The sequence below is a fragment of the Dama dama genome, chromosome 23, assembly GCF_033118175.1.
Source record: "Dama dama isolate Ldn47 chromosome 23, ASM3311817v1, whole genome shotgun sequence".
Lineage (NCBI taxonomy): Eukaryota > Metazoa > Chordata > Mammalia > Artiodactyla > Cervidae > Dama > Dama dama.
Window position 1 is genome coordinate 23,924,487 of NC_083703.1, and position 25,435 is coordinate 23,949,921.

Genomic DNA, 25,435 nt, shown 5'->3' on the forward strand with positions numbered 1-25,435 from the left:
TCTTCGCATCAGATTGCCAAAGTATTGGAGCTTCAGCTTCAGAATCAGTCCTTCCAGTGAATATTCAGCATGGATTTCCTTTAAGATTGACTGGTTTGATATCCTTGCCGTATTAGAAATTATTTGTAGCCAAATGAATGACATTGTTTTCCTGGAGGGAGGGTTTATACTAGCGTCTGTCTGGTGTCTGGGGCACATGATAATTTAGGATTACATGAGTCAAATTTCTGAGCTTGAGATGATCAAAGCTCAGCTGCGGGCTCTTGGAGGGCCTGTGTACTTTTAGTTTATTGACATTTCTGACTTGCATCCCCTCAGTTGCCACTGAAAGAGGGTGAGGGAGTTACTAGTGTTCCTCTTTTCCCTTAGTTGTCCAGAGACATAGATACCTATACTTTCAGCCTTCTGAGTTTGTCAAAAGTACCTTCCACTCTCTGAGCTGTTTTCTTTGAAATAAGCAAATGTCCGCCAGGTGGCAAAGTGGTCAGAGTTGTACTTAAGGCCCTGGACTTCCATCCTTTTGCAGTTTAGCCCCGATAATTCCTTACTGTCACATCAGCTCTTTAGTCACATTATACCTTTCGTTAGTCACATTTTGAAAACTTGAAAGAAGCAACATTTAAGGTAATTATTTGAAGTGAAATATTAAAATAGTAAAACAATGAATGTTAGTATTTAAACTATCAACATTAGTGTAGCAATTACAAATTTAATAATGACATTTAACATTTAAAGTATTTAAGTTTTTATTTTAGGTTTTCAGCTATAAACCTTCATACTTTTCTGTGGTTCTCAGAGAAAGTATTGATCTGAATTATTTAGTTTACTCTTATAAAACGTGTCAGTGCCAGCATCTGAATTTTAAAGTGTTTCCCTTCAGGAGTTCCCTGGTGGCCCAGTGGTTAGGATTCTGGGCTTTCACTGCCATGGCCAGGGTTCAGTCAATCCCTGGTCGGGGAACTGAAATCCCAGATGGATGGGTGCAGCAGCCAAAAAAAAAAGTTTCCCTTTATTTGTGTTACGGCGCACATTAACTGCGGAAATGACTGAGTCTTTTATCAGTAGTGGTTTGACTGTTAGTAGTGCGAATTTGTTAATGTTTTTGTTGTGTGTTTGCTTAAATGGGCATTTAAGGGATCTGTTCAGAAAGTTAATAATTTATGTTTTAAAAACCTTTGTTGATACTGGAAAATGACATTATTTTTGTTTACTTATTTTTAGGTTGGGCTCATGTGGTTTGTGCCCTGTATATTCCAGAGGTACAGTTTGCCAATGTTTCTACAATGGAACCAATTGTTTTACAGTCTGTTCCACATGATCGTTATAATAAGGTACAGTATATATTATTTAATTGATGTTTTAAAATAACTTTTTGTTTTAAAACTGGTAAGTGCCAAGGAATTGTTAAATTTTGTTTTATTATAGCCCTTCATTAAAATATTTAAATGCCTCCATTGATTTGGAAAAAATATAATGACTGTGGTAAAGTACAGTTATTAAAATATGTTACTAAAGTCACAGGAGTATAAAACAAATGCACACAAGCAAAGCTGTATCACCTTTTATATCAACCTAGGTTTTTAAGGTCCTAACATTTTAATCCTTACAGATTGTTCTTTAAGAATTACTGACTTAAACAAAAACAAACAAAAAAAGAATTATTGACTCTTATGTTCTTTCAGATATTAAGGCTGTATTAAATTTGAATTAATCGTTATTTGGTATAATATTCATTATGCTGATACACATCCTGTTTTAAAAAATAATCCTATCACAGAGTATTATTTATTCATCTCTCCAAAAGATTTTTTTGCTCTCAAGACAGTATTCTTTTTTTTTTCCTCTTAAAAATAATCTTAATGTTTGCTTTTTTCTCTTGTATATTTTTCTTAATTTAGAATATTGGTATTATTGTTTCATTCTCTTGCATATTGGATTATTATTTTTTTAAATTACCTACTGTGCCTTTAAACATACAGTTACCATTTTTAAGTGAAGGTACTTGTTGATTTATTTCATCTGTGGAGAAAGGGTCATGGCAGCCAATGCTAAGATTTCAAAATATTGAACATTTTGTAATGTAGACTATGAAAATTTATTTTAAAAATTGGAAAATGCAGAGAAATAGAAAAATGTAAGGCAAAACTCATGTAAAATCTTTCCATTAAGATCCTCCTAGATTTATTTTTGTGTACATTTTACAAATATTGTATACTTCTAATTGACTAATTGGGTTAGTGGTATGTGAGATTGTACATAATCTTGTGTCCTGTTAAATGCACTGTGTATTACCATTAGGACAATCTTTGCTATTTTTTTTAGTAAAAAGTATTGCAGTGTTTGAATGATTTTCTTTCCATATTGATAACATTAAATATTTTTAAATTTTTTAGAAAAGATTATTCATATTTGTTAATTGACCTTGAATAGCTCTTTGTTCATTTTAATATTGTAATGTTTTAATTTTTTCTTACAAAATGTTTTTTATACTGAAGATAATTATTATTTTTTCTTATATACTTGCTGTCAGTGCTTTTGCCCATAATTTAATATTTGCTTTTTAATTTTCATTTTGTCTTTATGATTGTCATTATTGTTGGTATTCTAACATGTTAATTGTTTCTAGTTTTAAGTTTAAAATTTTCTTTTATGGTTTACACCTTTATTGTTTCTGCCTTTGTTGCCACACAGAATATTTCTCTACACTAAAGTATAACTATTTTATAGTATATATTTCCTATAAGGAAGGACTTTCTTCTGTATGACCAGAATACACCCATCAGCATCAGGAAATTGATATTTATGCGTTATTTGTCTAATCCAGGAGTGTCATCATTATTTGTCTAATTTTCATTCATATTTTTTGTTTTCCCAGTAGAATCTTTTCATAGCAGAAAGATCACAATTTGCTTTTTGTCCCTTAAGTCTCCTGACTTACATAACTTTGGTACTTCTGAAGATTTTAGGTCAATTATTTGTAGAATGGCTTTTAATAATGTTTCCTCATGATTAAATTAAGGTTATGTGTTTTTGGCAGGAATGTCACAGAAATGATGCTGTGTTCTTCTCATTGCATCCTGTCAGGTGGTACATGATTTCAGTTTTTCCCATTACTGGTGATGTTACCTTGGTCACTTGGTTAAGGTGGTGTCTGCAAGATTTCTCCACTGGGAGGTTAATCTTTATTTCCATTATAATTAGTAAGCATTTTGTAGTGAAGTACTTTGTATGTAAATACCTTGTTTCTTGTGCCTTTTATTCACTAATTTTAGCACCCATTGTTATTTCTTTGCTTAATGAATCTATTACCACGATTGATGACAAGTGGTGGTATTCTAATTCCGTCGTTTAGGTTCATCAGTTGGCATTCCATTTTAAGGAGATGCTTTCATCACTTCCCAATTATTTATATCAGTATGGACTAGTAACAACTTATGTGTTACTATTTTGTTTTAATGGGTCATTCCCCATCACTGTCATTCATTGTGATGCTTATATTGTCTCAGGTTTGGTCAACGGATCCCTTCAGGCTCTCCTTTGTCTTTTGACTTGTTTCTGTCGTTCTCTGAGGGCTGCTTTACTTGTGACATGACCGTCTGTTCTAGGCTCATCTTGTACCATTGCTTTCTTGGTCCTCGAATAACCATTTCTCAGAGAAGTTTTGAATCCTTTTAGGTAAGAATGGTATTTAGAAACGAAGAGGATGTTAGGTGTGCTCACTGTTACTAGGATGTTGCTGTTTTCAGGCCCTCTCATGCAGAGATACACACACATTCACATCTGTATCTTCTTTATGTTTTGAAGTAGATGAGGTCACATAGATAGTTTTGATTAGTATGTGGATATATGTACATACACACGTATCTGTACGTATTTCTGTGTCTATTTATGTATCCAGCCATAAACTCCTAGGAATTTCTTAGTAATTTCCCTAAACCTAATCCAACAACACAGAGTTCATTTTAATTTTCTTTTTGTTTTTATGACTCTCATGTGAGACAGTGAGAAACCTGACTTATTTTATCCTCAATATATTTATTTGATTATTCTCTCTTTTATTAACAAGTTTTTTATTGCTGCCATCCCATAATACAGAGGCCATCCTAACTTTGTTTAGGCTCAGACCTCACTCTGGGTTGCTGCTGATTCCCTGCATTGCTGCCTTTTTTCTTTTTAAACCATTTTTGGGATTTAATGCTCAGCTTCAGTCCACAACTCCCCTCTTTTCCTTCCATGGTTGGTTTCCTCACTTTGCACAGGTTCTGACAACTCATTCTGACACTGTTTCCACCCCTACCCCCAACACTTTGATGAGAACCACCCCTATTGGGGCTCTGATACTAGAGTTGGGCTGTCCTTTCCTTCGCAGGATAGATGCTGCCATGCTTCACCCCACCTCAAGACTTAAGTATTCAAGGAGTATGGAAAGTATTCAAAGGAGTATAGAAGGAAGAATGAATTATTTAGATACAAATCTTTTTATCCAGTTAGGTTAATTTTAGAATATTCTGAGATGTATGTCTAACTTTTCCCCCTCCCACATGGTTTAGTCAGCTTTTTCAACACTACGTTTTACACAGTGATTTGGAATACTGTTTGAATGATTATTAAATTCTTGGCTTTTCCTTACTATTCTTGTACCCCTGATCTAGCTTTGTAGTCTTATTCTAGTAGCACACTATTTTAATTTACTATGGCTTTAAATACATGTTAGTACATGGTAGAACAAATATTACCATGCATATTTTTTTAGATGAACATTAGGACTAACAATACTGATTTTAGGTTAGACGAACATTAGGACATTAGGTTAGATGAACATTTTAGGTTAGATGAACATAAGGACTAACAATACTAACAATAATGATTTTATTGGTGTTATAGTGAAACATTTTAGGGGAGGATTCATCTTTTTGCAGTGTTGAATCTCCCCTTCCAGAAATATGGTGTCTCTCCCTGTCAAATACTTTTCCTTTTTGTAGTTTTCCTTATGTGTAGTTGCTGCATACGTTTCTTGGATGTTTATGGTTGTTGGTCTATATGGTGGTGGTTTAGTTGCTAAGTCATGTCTAACTCTTTGTGACTGCATGATTTGTAGTATAGTAAACCTTAAAAACAATAATATCTGGTTCATTTAGTATATTTAGTATGGTTAATAGGGGACATGAAATTCTGAAATGATAGGAACAATTGGAAAATGGTTTGTTGAGTTTAGAAGACAGCAGTCTTTATTTTTTTGGCCATGCCACATGTCTCGTGGGATCTTAGTTCCCCATCCAGGGGCTCAACTCGTGCTGTAGCAGCGAAGTGCCAAATCCTAACCTCTAGACTGCCGGGGAACTCCCTTGGAAGTTACCAGTCCTTAATGGGTGGTGGTAAAGGATAATGTAGAGATTATTTTTAAGTGTATTGGCCTCTTAAAATGGACCTGCTTTGCATGTGCTAGATCCTGAGCGTTGTGTAAAAGAGAAGAGTTTATCTCCATGTGACACTCAGTCACATAACTACAATGTACGAAAATAATATGATAGTTTACAAATAATGGAACAGCTAAATGAGGTATTATAGAACATAATGAAAGGAGGCATTATTTTTGTCTAAGGAACTGAGTAAGACATACAAAGATATTATAAGGGCTATGCACAATAATAGGGAATTTGACCTTGGAAGAAAGAATCAAATAATAATTTTAGAGAAAGTAACATAAACTAGAGTAATAGGTGCAAAGAGAGGATGCTAATAATAAATAGTTCAGAGAATTTACCATAATCAGTGCAAAGAATAATAAATAATCCTGGAACATTGTGAAATTTAGAAGGGAAATAAAAGGAAGATTTCTAGACTTACCTGTGTAGTATATCCACTTGCACATGATTCACCGTGTCAGCTTATGTTGCTAAATTTTCCACATGTCAATAAAATAAAGTGGCCAGTTTCTTCTGAACCATTTGTCATCAGATTCTTGTTATTTTTTGACCTCTCATATTTTCTTGTATCAGTTCCTCATTTCACTGACACATTTTGTTAAAAAATAAATGGCATGTTACCTTTAATTACCTTTCAGTAATTTTTAAGAAATGGGAAGATTGGGGCAGTATAGGGATTTGGGACCTTTTTTGGGTGAGACTTGTGTTCTTTAGAGTCAGAGAAGCTTTTTAGTTTAGAAAGCTGCAATTTCCATAGAGAGCAGTTGGCAGATGGTATGTATATCTGAATTTATTCTCTTGAATAGTTTATTGAATGGCTATGAAGGAATGAGTGTTTGTTTATTAGTTTAGGAAGGATCATAATAGACCAACCAAACAAACCAAAACTACCATAAAACGTGGTGTCATTGAATTACAAGAAGATAACAGTAGAGGTGGAGAAGGCAATGGCACCCCACTCCAGTACTCGCCTGGAAAATCCCATGGATGGAGGAGCCCATGGGGTCGCTAAGAGTCGGACACAGCTGAGCGACTTAACTTTCACTTTTCACTTTCATGCGTTGGAGAAGGAAATGGCAACCCACTCCAGTGTTCTTGCCTGGAGAATCCCAGGGATGGGGGAGCCTGATGGGCTGCCATCTGTGGGGTCGCACAGAATCGGACATGACTGAGCGACTTAGCAGCAGCAGCAGCAACAGTAGAGGAAAACTTAGAAATTGTGATCCTGCTTCCGTTTTTCTTTTTTCCAAAGGATTAGTGGTAGGTAGCTGTTTTTTATTTTGTATTGGGGTATAGCCAGTTAACAGTGTTGTGATATTTTCAGGTGAACAAACGAAGGGACTCAGCCATACGTATGTGGATAGCTATTAAGAGAAGTGTTTGTTTTGTTTTTCTTGAAGTATGGTTGATTTACAAAGTTGTATTAGTTTCAGGTGTTCAGAAAAGTGATTCAGTTCTATCTATATAACACATAAATATGTATATATATATATACTTTTTCAGATTCTTTTATATTGTATGTTATTGTTATTAAAGATATGAATATAGTTCCCTGTGCTGTATAATAAGGCCTTGTTGTTTACCTGTTTTATATATAGTAGTATGTATATGTTACTCTCAGATTCCAAATTTATCCCACCATTCCCCTTGGGCAGCCATAGATTTGTTTTCTATGTCTGTGAATCTGTTTCTCTCTCTCTCTTTTTTTTGTTTCTCTTTTTAAATAAGTTCATTTGTATTTTTTTTTTTTTTTTTTTTTTAGATTCCACATGTAAGTGATACATTTGTTTTTTTATGGCTTATTCCAGTTAGCATGATAATATCTAGGTCCATTCATGTTGTTCTAGATGGTGTTATTTCATTCTTTTTAATGACTGATATTCTGTTGTGTACACACACACACACCATGTGTTTTTTAATCTGTTTATCTGTTGATGGACATTTAGGTTGCTTCCATGTCTTGGCTGTTGTAAATAGTGCTGCTTAGAACATAGGGGATCACGTATCTTTTCATATGATAGCTCTATTTTTAGTTTTTTTTTGTTAACCTCCATAATGTTTTCCATAGTGGCTACCTCAGTTCATGTTTGCACCAACGTTAAGTACCCTATCTCTTGTATGCAGGCTGCGTTGTGACTTGCTCTGGCTAATAAAATGCAGTGGCAGTGACACTGTGTGGCCTCTCTCTGGCCTGGTGATCTGTTTCCTGTGCCCGCTGGGGTGTCCTCCCTGTTTCTGTTCCTCTAATGATATGTGATGTTTAGGTTGAGGGCTGGGGTATTGGGTGATTGTGTGCCACAGAGGTTGGTTTCCTCCTTTTGCCGCACTTTTGTGATAACGACCCCCCGCCACCTCCGTCAGTGCTACATTGCTGTTGTTTATGATTTGATGTTCTGGACTTCTGATTTCTTTGTTGTTTTGGTCCAGACTCATGACGGGGCTTCTGTATACCTGGACCTCAGGGTTTTACCATTTTATTGCCTCCTCCCTTTGGCTGACTTTGCTTTACATCTCTAGAAAGACTTGTGAGGGAGAAGCTTCCTGCCTCTCCTAAAATGCGAGAAGATCTCTGATGATGTTGTTAACAGAGCCTGGGGTCAGGAACTTTTCTTGCGCCTTGTTCATGGGTAAACACTTTTTCTTCTCTGTCTTCCTAACCATCACACTCATGCCCTGAGTGCGACAGGGTTTGCTGCCAATCCCCCAGATGCTCAGGGCTTTTGAAAGGAGTGTCTGGTCAAGAGGTGGGATTTCATGTCTTTTCCCCAGTGGCACCTAATCCTGTCCTTTATGCCTGCACAACCAAGAGAGATTCTTTGTGGTGGTTTTGCCTCCTTGCTTCCAGTTTTCCCTCAGAGCTTCTTGTGAGTCTTCATGGATTAGAGCCTGTTGAGTGGGTGTTAACTCCTATCTGTGGTTCCACTGGTTCTGTACTATTGCAGTAACCCATAATCAGCCTTTTTAGCAGTTTGTTAAAATTTTAGCTGATTTCTTGGCTGCACCTCTTCCTCCACATCTTCCGTTGCTGCATTATTATTGGATAGTCTCCGAATGTCTTGTGGTTTTCAGGTGGCTTGGGAGAGGGTGTCCCCTTCCAGGCTAATTGGTTGCCTTTGCAACTGCAAATCTTTCATAGTTTCAAGAAAAGTTGTGATTTTAAAAAAATTTTAAATGGCTTTTTGTTAATAGATTTGGAGTGATGTTCTCTCAGCTCTCTACTTTTTAGGTAGAGTTGGAATCTGGCCTTAAATCCTTTTGATATATGAACATTGTTTCTGTTACTCAAAATGTTAGGTCAAACTATGACTTTTTCCCCTACTTAAAATGAAAACTTTTAGGCTGTGAGTTTGCCTCTGATTATAACTTTATTCACATACTTGATATTTTATTTAGATGTATTTTTGTTGTTTGGGATTATTTTCTCAATTGTTTAGTTTATAATTTTTCTTCTCAATCCAACAGCTATTTAATGAGAAAATAAAAACTTTCAAATAACTTTTTTCATACTTTATGTGTTTTGGAGGCTCTTGATCATTGCATATACATATGCTTATAATTGTTACATCCTTTTTATTATTATAGAATCTCTCAAAGACTGTTTTTTATCTGATATAATAAACCTCTTCACCTGCCTTGTGTATGGTTGCCTTTTGCATGGTATATCTTTTTTTCATCCTTTTAACTTTCTTGTGTCTTCAAACCTAAAGTATGCATCCTATAAGCAGCATATAGAACTTTTTTTTTAATCTAGTCTATCAGTCTCTGCCTTTATCAGTCTCTTCATATTCAGTGCTATTAATATGGTTGGATTTACATCTTACATTGTACTTTTAAATTATATTTTCTTGGATTATTTTCTTAGTGGTTGCTCTTGGGTTTATAATATTCATCTTAATTCATAGAATCTGCTTAACCTCCAGTAAGATATAAAAAGTTCATGGCATTTATTTTATTTCTTTCCTCCCCACTTTTATGTTATTACTATTATAGATATTTTGTCTCTATATAATAGTACAAGCCCCAAAATAGTTTAAATTATTGCTCTATATAATCTTACATATTTTAAAGAAACTAAGAGAAAGTGAAAAGTGAAAGTGAAGTCGCTCAGTTGTGTCTGATTCTTTGCGACCCTGTGGACTGTAGCCTACCAGGCTCCTCTGTCCATGGGATTCTCCAGGCAAGAATACTGGAGTGGGTTACCATTTCCTTCTCCAGGGGATCTTCCCAACCCTGGGATCGAACCTGGGTCTCCCGTATTGGAGGCAGATGCTTTTAACCCTGAGCCACCAGGGAAGCCCCAAACTAAGAGAAGACTCCCACAAACTAAACTAAGAGAAGACGCACACAAATATATTTACAGAGTGTGTTTTTCTGTTTACCGTTTTTGTTTCTGTTCATTTCTTCCTATGGGTTCTAGTTACCATCTGATGTTATTTCCTTACTCTAGAATAGCTTTTTCCCCATTCTCTTTCATTGTGTTGTCATTGTTACATATATTACGTTTCTATATGTTATAGTCCCAACAGTACCATTTATGGACATTGTTTTAGGTAATTGCTTTTTAAATTAACAAAGTGAGAAAGAAATATCTGTATTTTTCTTTTTTTGTGTGTGTGTGTGTGTGTTTTTCTTAAAAGGTAAGACTCACTTTATGGATGGCTCTGAAAGCTCCGCAGTGTCACTGCAGTCTCCATTCCTTCACAGTCCATATTCATTCCTGCAGGTGCTTGCCTTCTACATTGTGATGGTCCACAGCTGCCTCTGTGAATGACCTTGTGCCATTTTGAAACATCAGTGATGTAAAAATGTGTTGAGTCCTTAATGAGCTTCAGTCCCCAGAGTTTTCTTTTGCTGTTTTTCGTTAAGTTCCTATGTATAGAGTGATAAACTGTGCCCTGGAACAGAGAAACTCGATTGAGAAAAGGAGATTTTGACCCGGTGGAAAATCTGGATATGTTCATTATCCACAAACAATGGATTTCATTGGTTAAAAAAAAAAAAAAGTACTGTTTTTATCATTTCCTACAGAACTGTCTTTGTCAGAGCTCTTTCTGTGTGTTTTTAAATTGGTCTATATGTGTGTTTTTAAAAATTTCAGCTTTATTGAGGTGTAAGTGATCGGAGTTCTTTGTTTTTACATGTGCATTGCAGTGGTTGTCTAGTGTCACTTGATTTTAGCTTAAGGAATTTCTTTTTGTAATTCTTGTTAGTCAGATTTGGAGAAACAAAGTATCTGTTTTTTGGGGTCTGAGAATATTGTTGTTATTTTATCTTTATTTCTGCAATATAGCTTTTTCTGAATGTAGGATTCTTGTTCTTTGAGCATTTTAAATGTTATTCTACTGCTTTCTGTCTCCCATTTTATTTCTAATAAGACCTCAGGTTTCCTTGTGTATGATGAGTCAAGAGTTTCTTATTTATGCCTTTCATTAATTAGAATATGGATCTGTTTGTGTTTATCCTATATGGAGTTTGCAGAGCTTTTTGGATGTGTTGGTTATTGTTTTTCATCAAATTTGGGAAGTTTTCAGCTATTACTTCTTCAGATACAGTGTATGTCCCTTTCTCTTCTCTCATAATTTTCTCCTTAACCATTTGCTAATGCAGTTAATGGTGTAGCATATTTCTCTGAAACTGTTCTTTAGGTGGTATTATTGAAAACATCTGTTTTTTTAGATTGTATAATCTGTTGATCTGTTTTTAAAGTTATTGATTCTTTCCCTACTGCCAACTCAAATCTACTGTTCAGTGCTTTTAGTGAGTTTTAAACTCGAGAATTCTATTGGTGGTTGGTCTTTGTCGCCTAGGTCCAACATTTTGACTCCCCTTAAAGGCAGGTACCAGTGCCTGCTTTTTTTCCCCTGTGACTGAGTCATATTTTTTCTTTTCATGTCTTATAATTTTTTGTTAAAAATTAAGCATGTTAGGTAATGTAGCCACTCTAGAGAATGATTCTTTCTCCCTGTGGAGACAGAACCTCTGCACTAGTGCTTTCTCTGGAGCTGGGGGTGGAGACAGCACCCTGCTTCTGCTGGACAGACACTTGTCCTCTGACAGGTCCTGGCAGGAGGGAAGGGTATAAGTAGCCCAGCTTGTCCCTCCTAGCATGTAGCTTCCATTCTGCGAGCAAGCTGATAGAACACTGGGAATCTTGGCCTGTTGTTAGGGTTGGGAGTCTGTGAGTAGGAGCTATCAGGATGAATAGTGGTACGAGAGTCACTGGAGACCTGACCCTCCCTGGATAAAACTCTAGTCTTGGGGAGAGGGGGAGCCCTCGCCTTCTTGACAGCACTACCCAGAAAGGAACTGCCATCACATGGAGCTGTGGGGGTGAGGTTGGTAATGGGGACACATCGTGGCTCAAGTGCCACAGATGCTCACTGTTACTTAGTAGATTGTCTTGGATAAAATAGTCTCTTTGCTGCATGCCATTAGGACAGTTTTCAGAGACTTTAAGTTGACATACAGTATTATATACGTACAGATATACAGTATAGTGGCATAATTTTTAGAGGTTATATTCCATTATAGTTATTATAAAATATTAGTTATCATCCCTGTGTTGTAGTGTATATCCTTGTAGCTTATTCTAGATGGCACAATGGTAAAGCATCTGCCTGCCAGTACAGGAGACGTGAGAGATGTAGATTAGATACCTGGGTCGGGAAGATGCCTTGGAGTAGGAAATGGCAACCCACTCTATTATTCTTGCCTGGAAAATTCCATGGAAAGAGGAGCCTGGTGGGCTACAATCCATGTGGTTGTAAAGAGTCGGACATGACTGAGCGCACACACACTCGGGAGCAGCTTATTCTGTACAGAGACTTCAAGTGGTTCTTTTTCACCTATGAAGTATTTAATTCACTGAGGAGAGGATTCCTGGACCTCTTAACTCTGCTATTCCATATATCTGGAAGGCCTAACTCCTTAAAAGTGAAATCTGTCATAATGTTTAGTTTTATTGAATGGTCAAATGATTGTGTCTTTTCACTGTCAATTGTTTTGGAAGTTACTGAGATATTCTTTGAGGTCTGTTTGCATATTGCCCCTAAATATTTTAAAATATTACTGTTTCAACCTGCTTTGTACTTTTCTTTTTAAAATTTAATTTATCATTTATAGGCTAAAATATGTATGTTAAATTATTCCATTATAATTGTTTGATACTGCCTTCTGGTAATGTGAACAGTTAGAGATGCTCTTATGATTGTTACTGTGTCTAGGTTAGTTTTGTTGTAATTTGGGTTTTTCTTTTTTAGACATACAAAGTAATTGTTGTAATTCAGTTCAGTCTCTATCTTTCAGCAGAGAAGTTGAAATTCATTTACCTACTTGTCTAAATATTAGGCTTTTGGAAACTGTGTTCTTGTAAATATTATTGAATGGTGTAATTTGGCACCACAGTGCATTGTGGGAGAAACTTCTCCAAGTTAAAAAATAGATGTGATCCTATTGATGTTGGCTAGGTTATACCTTACTCAGATTGGTTTATTTTTAGAATTGCATCATCTGATTATATGTAGTTAGGCATTAATTTTTTGTATACTTACAGTCAGTTGATAATTTTATTTATTATATACTTGAAGATTGCCATTTTTGTAGTTTAGCCTTTCATTATCAGCTATTTTCACCTGAGAAAAAGGGCCAGGGAGACGTCAAAGCTGCTGGGAGTGTTCATTGGCCAGTAGCTCTTGGGGGCACCTCTGATCTTTTAAAAGCGTTTCCTCCCAGACCTAGTGTGTCAGGTTAGCAGGGCTGATTGATAGCTCATGTGGAAGGGATTTTTGTGAACAGTTGGAATGACCTAAACTTTGCTCATTCATTAAGGACTGTCCTTCACCCATTGAGTCCCAGCTCCCTTTATCCAACTCCTTTCTGTATGCTCACTTCCAGCAGAAAAGAAAGACAAACCTCATTTTACATTTTTGTTACAGGAATCAGTTAAATAGTGGACAGGAGATTTTAATACCGAGGTGGCGTAAGCTATATTCTTCACCCTGGCCTCAGTGCCTGTAAGGATTCCTCCTGTCTTGTGGGATTTTTGAGTCTAGGAAACTGTGCCTTTTGAAATCCTATGAGGACTATTTATATCTGTATTGATGTTTTCATATTTGTATTGCTTGTAAAATAGATATAAATAGAAAAAAATAGATTTATATTTTGGAGTAGATTAGTTAGTAAACCTGATTTTGAGCTGTGAAGATAACTATAAAATCCATATCTGTATAAAGCACTTGTAAGGTTTTTACTTATTTCTTTTTTTTTTTCCTTTACCCTAAGACTTGCTACATTTGTGATGAACAAGGAAGAGAAAGCAAAGCAGCCACTGGTGCTTGCATGACATGTAATAAACATGGATGTCGACAGGCTTTCCATGTGACATGGTAAGTATGTTTTTGTCATTTTACAGAACTGAAATTGGAAATACCTTGTAAGTTAAAGACGTAGGTACCCAAATATTACTTAAACTAAATTTTGTTGGTATAGTTTGTATGTTTATATTTACTTACTGTAATAAAAATAATTCTAATAATTGAGTGTATTTACCAGAGTGAATTTCCAGTAAGTAACCCTGGTTCTAGTGTCTTATTCAGTTTTATTTTGCCCAAGATATTTCTGTTGTTTACCTACCCTTTGATTTGTTATTAAGATTACAAGAGCTGATGTAGATAAACTTAGTGCAGTGCCTGAAATACTAGTAAGGATTTAGTGAATGGTAGTGTTTTTTTCACTGCCTGTATTTCAAGAGGGGAAAAAAAGCAATCACCATCATTCTCTATATAATAGTGGCTATTCCTTATAAAGTTTCTTAAATTTTTAAATGACCTTCTATTTTTATTTTGTTCATGCTTTTATTTTTATCCATGTACATATTCATTGCATAATTTTAATAGCAGTTTAAATGAAACATTGTTTTCTGATAATTTCTTTCACAAAAAAATTTTGATGAGATGATATAGATACAGTCCATAGCAGCATGGAAATGACTACATTATATCCTATCAGATATTGGTATTTAATTAACATTTCATAGATTTTCAGACACTTTGTTTCCAAATTGTTTTGTTAATGTGTGCTACTGTAAGGAACATTTTGTGCATTTAACAAACACAAATTTAACTTCCTTAGTATACTAGTTAATGATAATAAGTGTCATGTATTGAGTATTTGGGTTTCCCTGGTGGCTCAGGCGGCAAAGAATTCTGCCTGCAGTGCAGGAGACCTGGGTTTGATCCCTGGGTTGGGAAGATACTCTGGAGAAGGAAATGGCAACCCACTCTAGTATTCTGCCTGGAGAATTCCATGGACAGTGGAGCCTGGCAGGTACAGTCCATGGGGTCACAAAGAGTTGGGCATGACTGAGTGGCTAATACACATTGAGTATTTACTATGAAATGGGCAGTTCTTTGTTTTTTAAATAAAAATATTTATTTATTTGACTGCGCCTGGTGTTAGTTGCAACATACAGAATCTTTAGTTGTGACCTGGAAACACTTAGTTGTGGCATGTGGGTTCTAGGTCTAGTTCTGTAATCAGGGACATAGAGCATAGACTGGTGGTTGCTAAGGGGGGGGGGGGGGAGTAGGATGGGAGAGGGCAGGATTGAGAGTTTGGGACTAGTAGTTGTAGATGCAGACTAATAAATATGGGATGGATAAACAACAAGGTCCTACTGTTAGAGCACGGGGAACTGCATTCAGTATCCTGTGATAAACTATAGTGGAAAAGAATATGAAAAAGAGTGTGTGTGTGTATATGTATGTATAACTGAGTCACTTTGATGTACAGCAGTAATTAACACAACATTGTAATTCACCTGCTGCTGCTGCTGCTAAGTCGCTTCAGTTGTCCGACTCTGTGTGACCCCATAGGCTCAACAGGCTCCCCTGTCCCTGGGATTCTCCAGGCAAGAACACTGGAGTGGGTTGCCATTTCTTTCTCCAGTGCATGAAAGTGAAGTCGCTCAGTCATGTCCGACTCTTAAGCGACCCCATGGACTGTAGCCTACCAGGCTCCTCTTGTCTGTCCATGGGATTCTCCAGGCAAGAGTACTGCAGTGGGTTGCCATTGCCTACTCCAGTAATTCAACTATACCTCAGTGAAAAATAAATTTTAAAAATTTCCTTAATATTGTACTTAATTTTCCAAAGATGAAGACCTTATTTGGCTGTGAGATACATACTAGTACTATAATTTTGGAATGTTGAAAGTGGAAGGTCAAATTGACAAAATGGTTATAAACATTAACACTTCATTAAAAAAAAAATAACTTTAGGTTTTAATTTCATTTCTTCCCTTGTTTTTGACTAGAAAAACACAGCTTCTGTTTTTCTTACCTATTCTACTATGTTATGACTTGAAGCATTTTACTTCTAACAATATAATCTGCGTTCATGGGTGAATACCATCACATGTCATGTAAGCCCTTTAGATACCTGGCCTTTTCTAATTGTACCTGTGATACAGATTGAAAAGTCAAATGAAGTGTTAAGTTTGGGGTGATAAGGATATCTTTCAAGAAATTTAATGTCTATTTGGTGACTTAAAGCATGCAAAAATCTCTATCCTTATTAGAGATGGATAAAAAGTTTTATTTTAAACCATGTGTATAGCCTTAAAAATATAGCAATCAAAAGATGGGGTGGAATGTTCTTAGTCTCAACTAGAATAAAGCCTTTTATTTTCCCCTTTTCTCTTACGAGATACCTGTGTGCTTGGAATTGAATTTTAAGTGTTACGTTTGTATATCCACATCCACATATACATAAATACACACACATGAGATGTTTTATGCACACACACATGTGTATACTGTGGTTTAAACCTTGTTGATGTCCTCGGCTTTTCTTTTCAGTGCTCAGTTTGCCGGACTGCTTTGTGAAGAGGAAGGTAACGGTGCAGATAACGTCCAATATTGTGGCTACTGTAAATACCATTTTAGTAAGCTGGTAAGAATCTGTCTTGAATTTAATTTACAATTATAATAATTAGCTTTGAATTGAGTCTTAAGGCATCCCTTTTTTGGGGGTTGCTTTTGCTCCAGATTGAGTTTTCTTAGTGTGTTTGTTGGGAATTAAAAGCTGTGTAGTTTTAGAAGATTTAGAAGATTTTGCTTTGCTTGAGTTCATTTACAAGGGTGACTGTTCTAAAATACACTAGTTTAGAATATATATTAATAGTTAATAGTAACTGTTGGTATACATTTAGCAGAAAATAAAAATGTGTAAAGAGCTCTTTATAATTTACCACTGTTTTCAGTTAACTTAATTTTTGACATTTGATTATGTAATTTGTGATTCCCTGTCACTTTGTTTCACATCTTTTTGCTTTATTACTATTACTGGTTTTATTACTTGTTTTCATTTTTATTTGCTTGGAGGATAGTAACACTGAAACAAGGTTCTTTTGTAGCTTCTTCATTAAAGGTCTTGAGAAAGAAATATTTAAAGACAACTTTGGGAATATTTTAGATTTGATTAGTCTTTACTGTTCCATAGTAGCATGGATAAGTTAGTACTATTTGATTAATCATTGTATATTTTGTGTCTATGTTCCTTTGAAGGATCAGTATTTCTTTAATTCCCCATTGTGTGTTTCTCAGTCTTTAGTTGATACCATATTTGTATAGTGAAAATTGAAGGCTTCTTTGTTTTTCTTTAATGTCTTCTTGTTATTTTTTATTGTTCCTTTTCTTCTGTTGAATAGGGCTGTTTTTTTTTTTTAGAAAAGAAACTCTTTTTCATGAAATGAGCAGCTTATGACTCCAGTATTCTGGCTTTTGCATATAAAGTATTGAGAGTGTGTATATATATTATTTGATATTGAAGATACCAAATAACATATACTTACTGATTTATTTTTTTAATGACTGCCAAAGAATATCAGAGTCTTCTAGGAGAAATTTTGAGATAGTAAAATTGAAAATTTACTTTAGGATACTAAAAGCATATTGGAATCTTCATTTTCTAAATCAGAGATGATATAGATAAAATATAGAAATAATGAAAATGGGATTTGGAATTTGTGCAAATAGAATTTTTTCATTGTTAGTTATTAATGTGCTGTTATCCTCTTTGGTGACTGGGGAAAAGTCTGTTTAATAATTTAATTAGATTGTATGAGCTCTGTGTTTGCAAGGAATTTGATCATCTTTTATAGTCATTTTTATCTAGTTTAAACTAATTAGTTATGGTACCACCAAGTTTTAACACCTGAAATAACTCTCACTGTCATACTTTATTATGAATCTGTGTAAGTCTTTTAAACAGAAATGTGTGTTACTTTTAGTATTGCTTTGAAAAATGCATGAGTCTAATGCTGACATTTCCTTTTTTTTTTTTTTCCTCTATATGAACTGCAGAGACAAATTTTTAGAAAATAGTATGCCTTAATACTGAAAGTGTGAGATTAAAAGGCTTCTTACTTTTCCTACTGGCATAAAGTAACTCTTAAAAATTTTTCTTCTGGTCTTGGCATCCTTCTTCAATATGGTATTCTCTACTTTTTGTTGAAATGTCTTTTATATTTTAAAGCAGACATTGAAAACTATAGTTGATCTCGGTAATGAGGTGGTTTTGTAATAAAGTGACAAATAAGCCACTGCTTATTTGAAAATATTGTCTGTTTTCACACATTTTAATAAATGTACAAAAATATGGCATTAATGTTAGATTTAGGCTATTCTTTTATAATGAAATAGATAATATATGGATGGTGTCTGAATTGGATTATGTAGTTTGAAATAGCCTTTTTTTTCCTTCAGTAGACATTTTAAAATATTTCACACTTGAATTGGTTTTAACCTAACAAGATTTAAAACTTTATATACATATACCTATATGTATATATATTTTCTCTTTTAGAAAAAGAGCAAACGGGGAACTAATAGGTCATATGATCAAAGTTTAAGTGATTCTTCCTCTCACTCTCAGGATAAACATCATGAGAAAGAGAAAAAAGTAAGTGGATTTGTTGTTGCTAAATATGTAGCACATCTACTTAATAGATTTTTTTCTTTTTTAGATAAAATTAAGTTCTTGATAGCTGAATGAAAACATTGAAGTACTGAAAATATTTGACTGCGTATTAAGTCAAAAAGTAGGTTTAAAATAGTATTCCATATTTGTGAATATGGTCATGCCCATTTCAACTGAAAATTTGAAATATTAAAAACTTGATTGAAGGCATGAGAGCAGTTTCTTACATGTGTTACTCTGGTTATCTATTGAAATCTTTGATTCACTTTAGTAATAATGGTTTATTGCTAGATATTATTAACTCATTTCACATGTAAGAAAGAATCTCATCAGGTTTTCCCTTGTAATATAGAAGATTTTGAAATTCTATATATTCTTGACTCTCCTCCCCGCCCCCCACCCCACTGCCCCGTGGTGCTAATGGTTTATTATTTTTTTAATCATCAAATGTCATACCATTTATTTGATAATATTTTGTCACTTATTTAAAAGACTAAAAGCTTGCCAAATACTAATCTGTCGTCTTCTGACTTACCTGTTTTCTGCTTACATTTTACTTATTGTGAAGGATATGAGTAATTTTTTAGTAAACTAATAAGTACTATAGAATCATTATTAGAACATATTGCCCACATAGGAAAAGGATACAACTGTGAATTGTTTTCAACAAAGTGAAGAACTTCTGCAGTTAGAAAAGAGTATTACTCTTAAGCAGTTGGTTTCAACTAGTTGGGAACATATTTCTGCAGATTGTGCTGAAAACTGAATCACGTAACAATTTCATGTTTGTAAAACGGGATTGGGAGTGCAATTAAAATGCTAGTGTTATTAAAAACAAATCTGAATTTAGTTAGAATTTGTTTCTTTTTTGAAGATAAATATTTTGAAAGCTTAATTTCTTTTTGTTTTGAATTTAATTTTCCAGTTATTAGTGAATAATAATTATAACCTCATATTCTCCTTCAGAACATTTGTTAGGTTTATATGTTTTTGTTAGATCTTAGGTAGCAAGTACACATTCATTTTGAGTTCTTATTTAACGGAGTAGTTTTGTGATAATGACAGTAGGGTTTGATTTTATTGTCTATTATTATCTGCATTGCTGATGGAAAAATGGCAGATTTAGTTTAATTAGCAGGTTTTGTCACAAGCATTGTGAAATTTTAAGCTTTTAAATTGTGAATGATGAAGTCTTAGATAGGGCTTATTATAAATTGTGAAGAGGGAGGTCATACTAATGATGGTCTTATGGTCTGCCATTTCTTGAGCATTCTCTTCTTTAAAGAAGTATTTGCTGTATGACCACATTTATCTTGATATATGCCCTGCCATGTTATTTATAGAGCATAGTTATTAAATATAGTACAGTGTTTCATCAATATAGTATGGATGACTATATTTATTAATCTTCTTTCTCTCGAGGAATGAATTAAAGTTTTCATGTTATGAGTTTTTGCAGTTGTTGGATAGTAGATTAAAAAAAAATGAATTTAGTCAAACTTGTTTAGCATTAAATTCTAGCAGTTGTTATTTTCATTAGTAAGTAAATACTATTTGAAGTTTACTTTTAGGACATATGAGTTTAGTACAATTTGATTTTGTTGTCACACTTAAAATTGACTTGTACTTTTTATTTTCTAATAATTTGAGATTTCTTGATAATCTATAAAGACCGTGAGATTATTATTGTTAAACTTGTTTTCTTGCCTTGGGAATATTTGAGAGGCAACTTTTTAATTATGGTATCTTGATGTTAAGTGATGATATATTAATAGCTGTAGAAATCGGATGTTATAGGCTCTCTTTCTCTTCATCCCTCCTTACCTCTTTTAAGATTTTAACATCTAGTAGGGTTGTCTTGAAAATATGCATATCATGTTATAAAATGTTTTCACAGATAGTACTTATCATCTATTTAGATTTTAGTGTTGTAAAATACTGTATATTATGAACTGAATTTTGGTGATATTGTTCACAAGATATGTTAGAATCATATTCCCTGTGAGTTCTTTTATCAGCGTTCATTCTTGCACATATTTATTGTTATATTTATGTTGATAAAGAGTATTTAATAGTAAATATTGTGTTATCTAACACACTTATTTTAAAATGAAATCAATTTATGTTAACTTCTTATATATAATTGTAAGAAAATTCAAAAAATTCTTAAGCCTTTGCTTTTCAGAGAATTTCTGTGTGGACCAAGGTGTATTACCACTGGTTATTAACTGTGAAATGACAGCAGGGAAAGAGGAGAAGTTACTGGTGAAATTCAACTTTGAATAAGGGACAGTTTCTATAAAAATTTAAAAATCGGCATATATAGTTTTAAAATAGGTGTTTGAAATGAATTAAAAGCTATGTTTAGTATAGAAGAGGCTTAATTCAATCATGAAACAATTTGGATCATGAATTATTGTTTATGAAGACTGTCTTCCCATTAATGTTAGTTAGTGTTCATTATAAAGTAGAATTTTTTTTAAGCCTAGCATTTTTGTGTTTATAGAAGCACTGCTGAAGAGCCAGGTGTGGGTGAGAGTTAGGAAATGAAAAGGTGTTATCAGATTTGGAGACATGTGGTTGTATTTGAGGCTCCCAGCTTCAGAAAGGATTTTTTTTTTTTTTTTCCTGAAGACTCAAGTTGGAGGTCATCGATTTGAAATCAGTGGTTATTTCTTGTATTGAGATAATCTGTATCAGTTCATTTGATCCTCACTTTATCCTCCTCCCACTCATCAATGCTAATTTATAATGTATTAGTAGTATAGAACTAGGCTTACAGTACTTTATATCCATATTACCATTAGTGGTAGTGTATCTTATGGAAATATACTCAGTTCCAACTAGATATGACAGAAATCCAACTGTCCCCTACTAAGTTAAAGGGATTTATCTCCTGCCCTGTATTCTACCCTCTTACTTGCCCTTGGTTCCATTCTGTTATTAATAACTGGCAACAGATAAACAGAGTTACTGCTAGAATAAGTACTGTTAAGGTGTCATGGGAGGTTGGAGGAGATGGGTTTTTGGTCGGTGTTTTGTGAGCCTCAGGGAACTGACTGGACTTCCCGTTTGTTTAGGAATTTTTGTCTCTTTGAAGAGTACTGGGCTACTTCTGTGTTCCTTAAAGGAGGAGTAAAACTCTCCCTCTTTTTTTGTAAGGAGTACAAAACCCTTAATCACAGGGTTGTCATTACTTCTCTATTTTTTTTTTTTTTTAAATTTTCACCTTTGAGAGTTACCTAGCACCTCCTCCTGTGTTTGTACTTCCCTTTAGAAATCTTTCACTCACATTAAAGCTTTCAGCTTCTACATGTACAAAGAGTTAAGAGAGGCCAGGGCTTTTCAGGAATAGTAATTTAGAATATTTGGGAGTGTGTGTGGTGGAGCTAAAGAGTGACAGAAGATGTGATTAATTAAGAAGGGGCCATTCAATGAGGAGTTTTATAACTAATGCTAGTTTTATCTTTCTATGTTGGGCAGCCAGTCAGAATGATTAACATATTTTTTCCCCAAATGTTTAATTTTACAGTAGCTTAAGAATTTTGAGAAGAGTTGCAAAAATACTACACATTATTTCTCTGTGCCATTTGCCCAGACTCTCAAGATGTTAACATTTCATCCCATTAGCCTTTTCTTGTCCTCCCTTCTCCTCCCCTTCCTTTTCTTTTCCTCTCACTTTCTGTGTGTAGTCTTTATTCCCCTGAACTTTAGACAGTAAATTATGAATATAATGCTGTTAGCCTAAGTACTTCAGTGTATAGTTTTAATAAAAAGAGAAACTTCCTACATGATTGCCTTCTAAAGTCAGTAAATTAACATTATTGCAGAACTATTGGATCTTCAGATCCTGGTTGGATGTCCTCCATGCTAAAGGAAGGAAACTTGTTTTCAGGTTCAGAATCCAGTCCAGGATCACACATTGCATTCAGTTGTTCTAGTCTCTCATTTTTTTCCCCAGTCTGGAATATTTCCTCTTTCTTTCTTTGTCTTTTGTGATCCTAACGCCTGACGTTGTTTCAGGTTCTCCCAGATTCCAACAATGGGTTTTACAGCCACACAGTTGGCTTTGCTCTCACACAGGCATTTTCTGAAATAGCCTACGTTTTATGTTTGTTTGGAAGCTAGTCCTTAAGTATCGATTGCTGTTTGGAAGGACTGACATTTTTAAAACCAGAAAGTATTAGTTCCTTTTTGTCAGTGGTCTTCACAATTTAGTTTTTCTTTATACTGCTTTTTACTATAAATAGTAAAAAGACTACACTTTTAACATATTACCTAGAAAAATCTCTTTACTTAAGTCATACATTAAGTACATTTTCTCTTTTTTATGTTACCAAGGGCACCAACTTTAGTTACTTACTTACTTCCTTCAGGGCACCAATGTTGCCAAACTTTGTTACTACATAACTAGAACCCCCTTTCCTCTACTTTTCAGTTACATTAATGTTTTTTCTCCTTTAGCTTTCCTTAGCAGCTCCCTGAAAGACTGAGAATAGTCTCTACCATGCTCATTAGGCTTTCACTCATCATTTCCTCAAAGTCTTTCCAGATCTTGCCCACTAATTCCTTGAAACTCCTACATTTTTAGTTTTTGTTGTTGTTGTTGTTATGGTAGCATCCTGTGCATATAACAAAAATGTGTATCAGTTACCAGTTGCAGCATAACAAATTACCCCAAAATTTAGTGACTTAAAATTATAATAAATATTTATTATCTCGTAGTTTCTTTAAGTTAGAAATTTAGATAGAGTTTGCTAGATATGCCTTGCTCAGGGTCTCATCAGATTGTAGTCAAGATGTAGGCAGGAATACAGTCATTTGAAGGCTTGACTAAGGCTGATAGGTATGCTTCCAAGATGGCTTAATAACATGACCAGTAAGTTGGTGCTGGCTGAGGAAGAACCCCAGTTTCTTGCTGCATGACCTCTCTGTAGGACTGTTTGAGTGTCCTTATGATTACGTAGCTTTTCGTCAAATGAGTTAACTTTTCCCAGAATAAGAGAGAGCATAGTAAAAACTACAGTATTTTTTGTGACCTGGCCTCAGATGTCACATGGTGTGTGCACGCATAGGTTCCCATCCCCCTAGTTGAATGCCTGTTTTTTACCCATTGGGTTATATATCTGTGGATGCAACCAACTGTGGAAAAAATTCCAGAAAGTTCCAAAAGGAAAAACTTGAATTTGCTGGGCTCAGGCAACTATTTATATAGCATTTACATTTTATTAAGTATTATAAATAATCAGGAGGTGGTTTAAAATACACAGGAGGTTGTGTAGGTTAAATGTGGATACTATGCCGTTTTTTATGAAGGCTCAGATACGACTAAGCGACTTCGCTTTCACTTTTCACTTTCATGCATTGGAGAAGGCAGTGGCAACCCACTCCAGTGTTCTTGCCTGGAGAATCCCAGGGACAGGGAGCCTGGTGGGCTGCCGTCTATGGGGTCGCACGGAGTCGGACACGACTGAAGTGACTTGGTAGCAGCAGCAGAGCATCCATGGACCTTAGTATTGTCAGGGAGGGAGCCCTGGAACCAACCCCTTGTGGATGTTGAGGGATGACTGTATGTACTTTGGATTAATACTAAAGAAGTTGTTGAGGAGAAGGAGTTTCCATGTAATGATGGAGAGGTGAAGCTAAGTGAATTTGGTAGATGAATAAAGTACTTATGAAGAAGTATACATACAGCTCTTTTAAGGAGTTTAAGAGGAGGAGAGAAGTAGGGTAATAACTGGAGGAATACATAAGATTAAGATATGGTAATGCACAAAGAAGAGTACTGGTGGGAGGTGGGAGGGGTGGAAAAAAGGAGTGGTGGCATGTATGTGAGTAACGCTGTTACGCAAAAACAGCGTTAGTCTTTTAGTGGGTGTGGAGCCAAAAGACACAATCAAGCCAACCATTGGACAAGGAATTATTTATTATTTCCAGCAAGTAAGGAGAACACTGGTGATCTCTCTTAAAGCGTTACCTCTTCAAGTAGCAAAATTGGGTAAGTTTTAAGCTGAGGCTACATGCATATTCACGAAGGAGCTTGAGCAGAGGAGAAGTCAACATGGAACTGGGGCAAAGGTTGGCAAGAGTTCAGGTTTCAGCTGATTGGACTCCGGGAGGGTCCATGTCGTTACTCTGTGCTCCATCGCCGGAGGGGTCGGGGTCGTTTGTTCCTGCAGGACTCTTGAAGACAGGTATCAGACTGTATGTAACCTCTTTAGGAGGAACTAGGACTGTTCTGTCACTGAACAACGCAGTTTCTTGGCTGCATTTCCTTTGTTCCCTCACTTCCCTTAAGATCATTAATTACGGAGACCTGTTCAAGGGCAAGCATTGCAACCAGGCCTCGATCATTAAATGTCTTGGGCCAGAAATGGCTTCTCTTATGCCAAGAAAGCCATGCCTGGTTCTCTTTCTCTAGGATGCTCTATCCTGTCTGCTTACAACTTGGTCACCTAATAATGGAGCATAGAAGGTAGATGGGGGCAGAATCCTAGGGGAAATATGGCTAGGCGGATTGGGTATTAGGATAAGGAAACAAGTTGTTTTCAAAAGTGTTTAAAGCAAAACTAGGGAATGAAGGCATACAGTTTTGTGGGAAGGAAGTGTAGGAAGACTTTTATAGGAGCAAGAGTCTGAAAGAACTCAATGAGGTCCCAAGAACAAGTGACAGAGTCAGTCAACTGCAAGATTGTGACTAGAGCATAGTGAATTAGAGTCGAGCATAATGGCTAATATTTTGTTGGTGTGTTTTGACATCAGTTGTTGGGAGACAGCTCTCTACGGGTCTCTCACATTTGTACACATCTTTTAAGAATTTTTATATAATAAACGGTGTAGGAAAATGGCAGCACCATCCAGAGCAAGGCAGATTTGTGTGTCTTCTTGGGGGATAACAGAGATATATCTCTTCCTGGGGCATTTGGCAGGCACTGGGTTCCCTAAACCAAAAGTTCCTCTCCTGAAATGCAAACCATTGTGTGTACAAGTGTTACCTGGGCTCCTTCAGATCATTCTGTCAGAATTGGGTGG

General features: G+C 35.3%; 1 protein-coding gene across 4 annotated transcripts in view; it reads left to right on the forward strand.

Moving 5' to 3' along the window:
* The window catches only part of MLLT10 (MLLT10 histone lysine methyltransferase DOT1L cofactor), a 218,008-nt gene that overhangs the window by 68,079 nt on the left and 124,494 nt on the right, over positions 1-25,435 (forward strand). For all 4 annotated transcript variants that reach the window (XR_009690015.1, XM_061126177.1, XM_061126178.1 and 1 more), the window contains exons 5-8: positions 1,222-1,331; positions 13,707-13,810; positions 16,282-16,375; positions 18,290-18,385. Coding sequence is in view for 3 of the 4 variants with exons in the window: in XM_061126177.1 (XP_060982160.1) it covers positions 1,222-1,331; positions 13,707-13,810; positions 16,282-16,375; positions 18,290-18,385 (404 nt within the window). In the remaining variant the exon portion in view is untranslated. The remainder of the gene's footprint in view (positions 1-1,221; positions 1,332-13,706; positions 13,811-16,281; positions 16,376-18,289; positions 18,386-25,435) is intronic.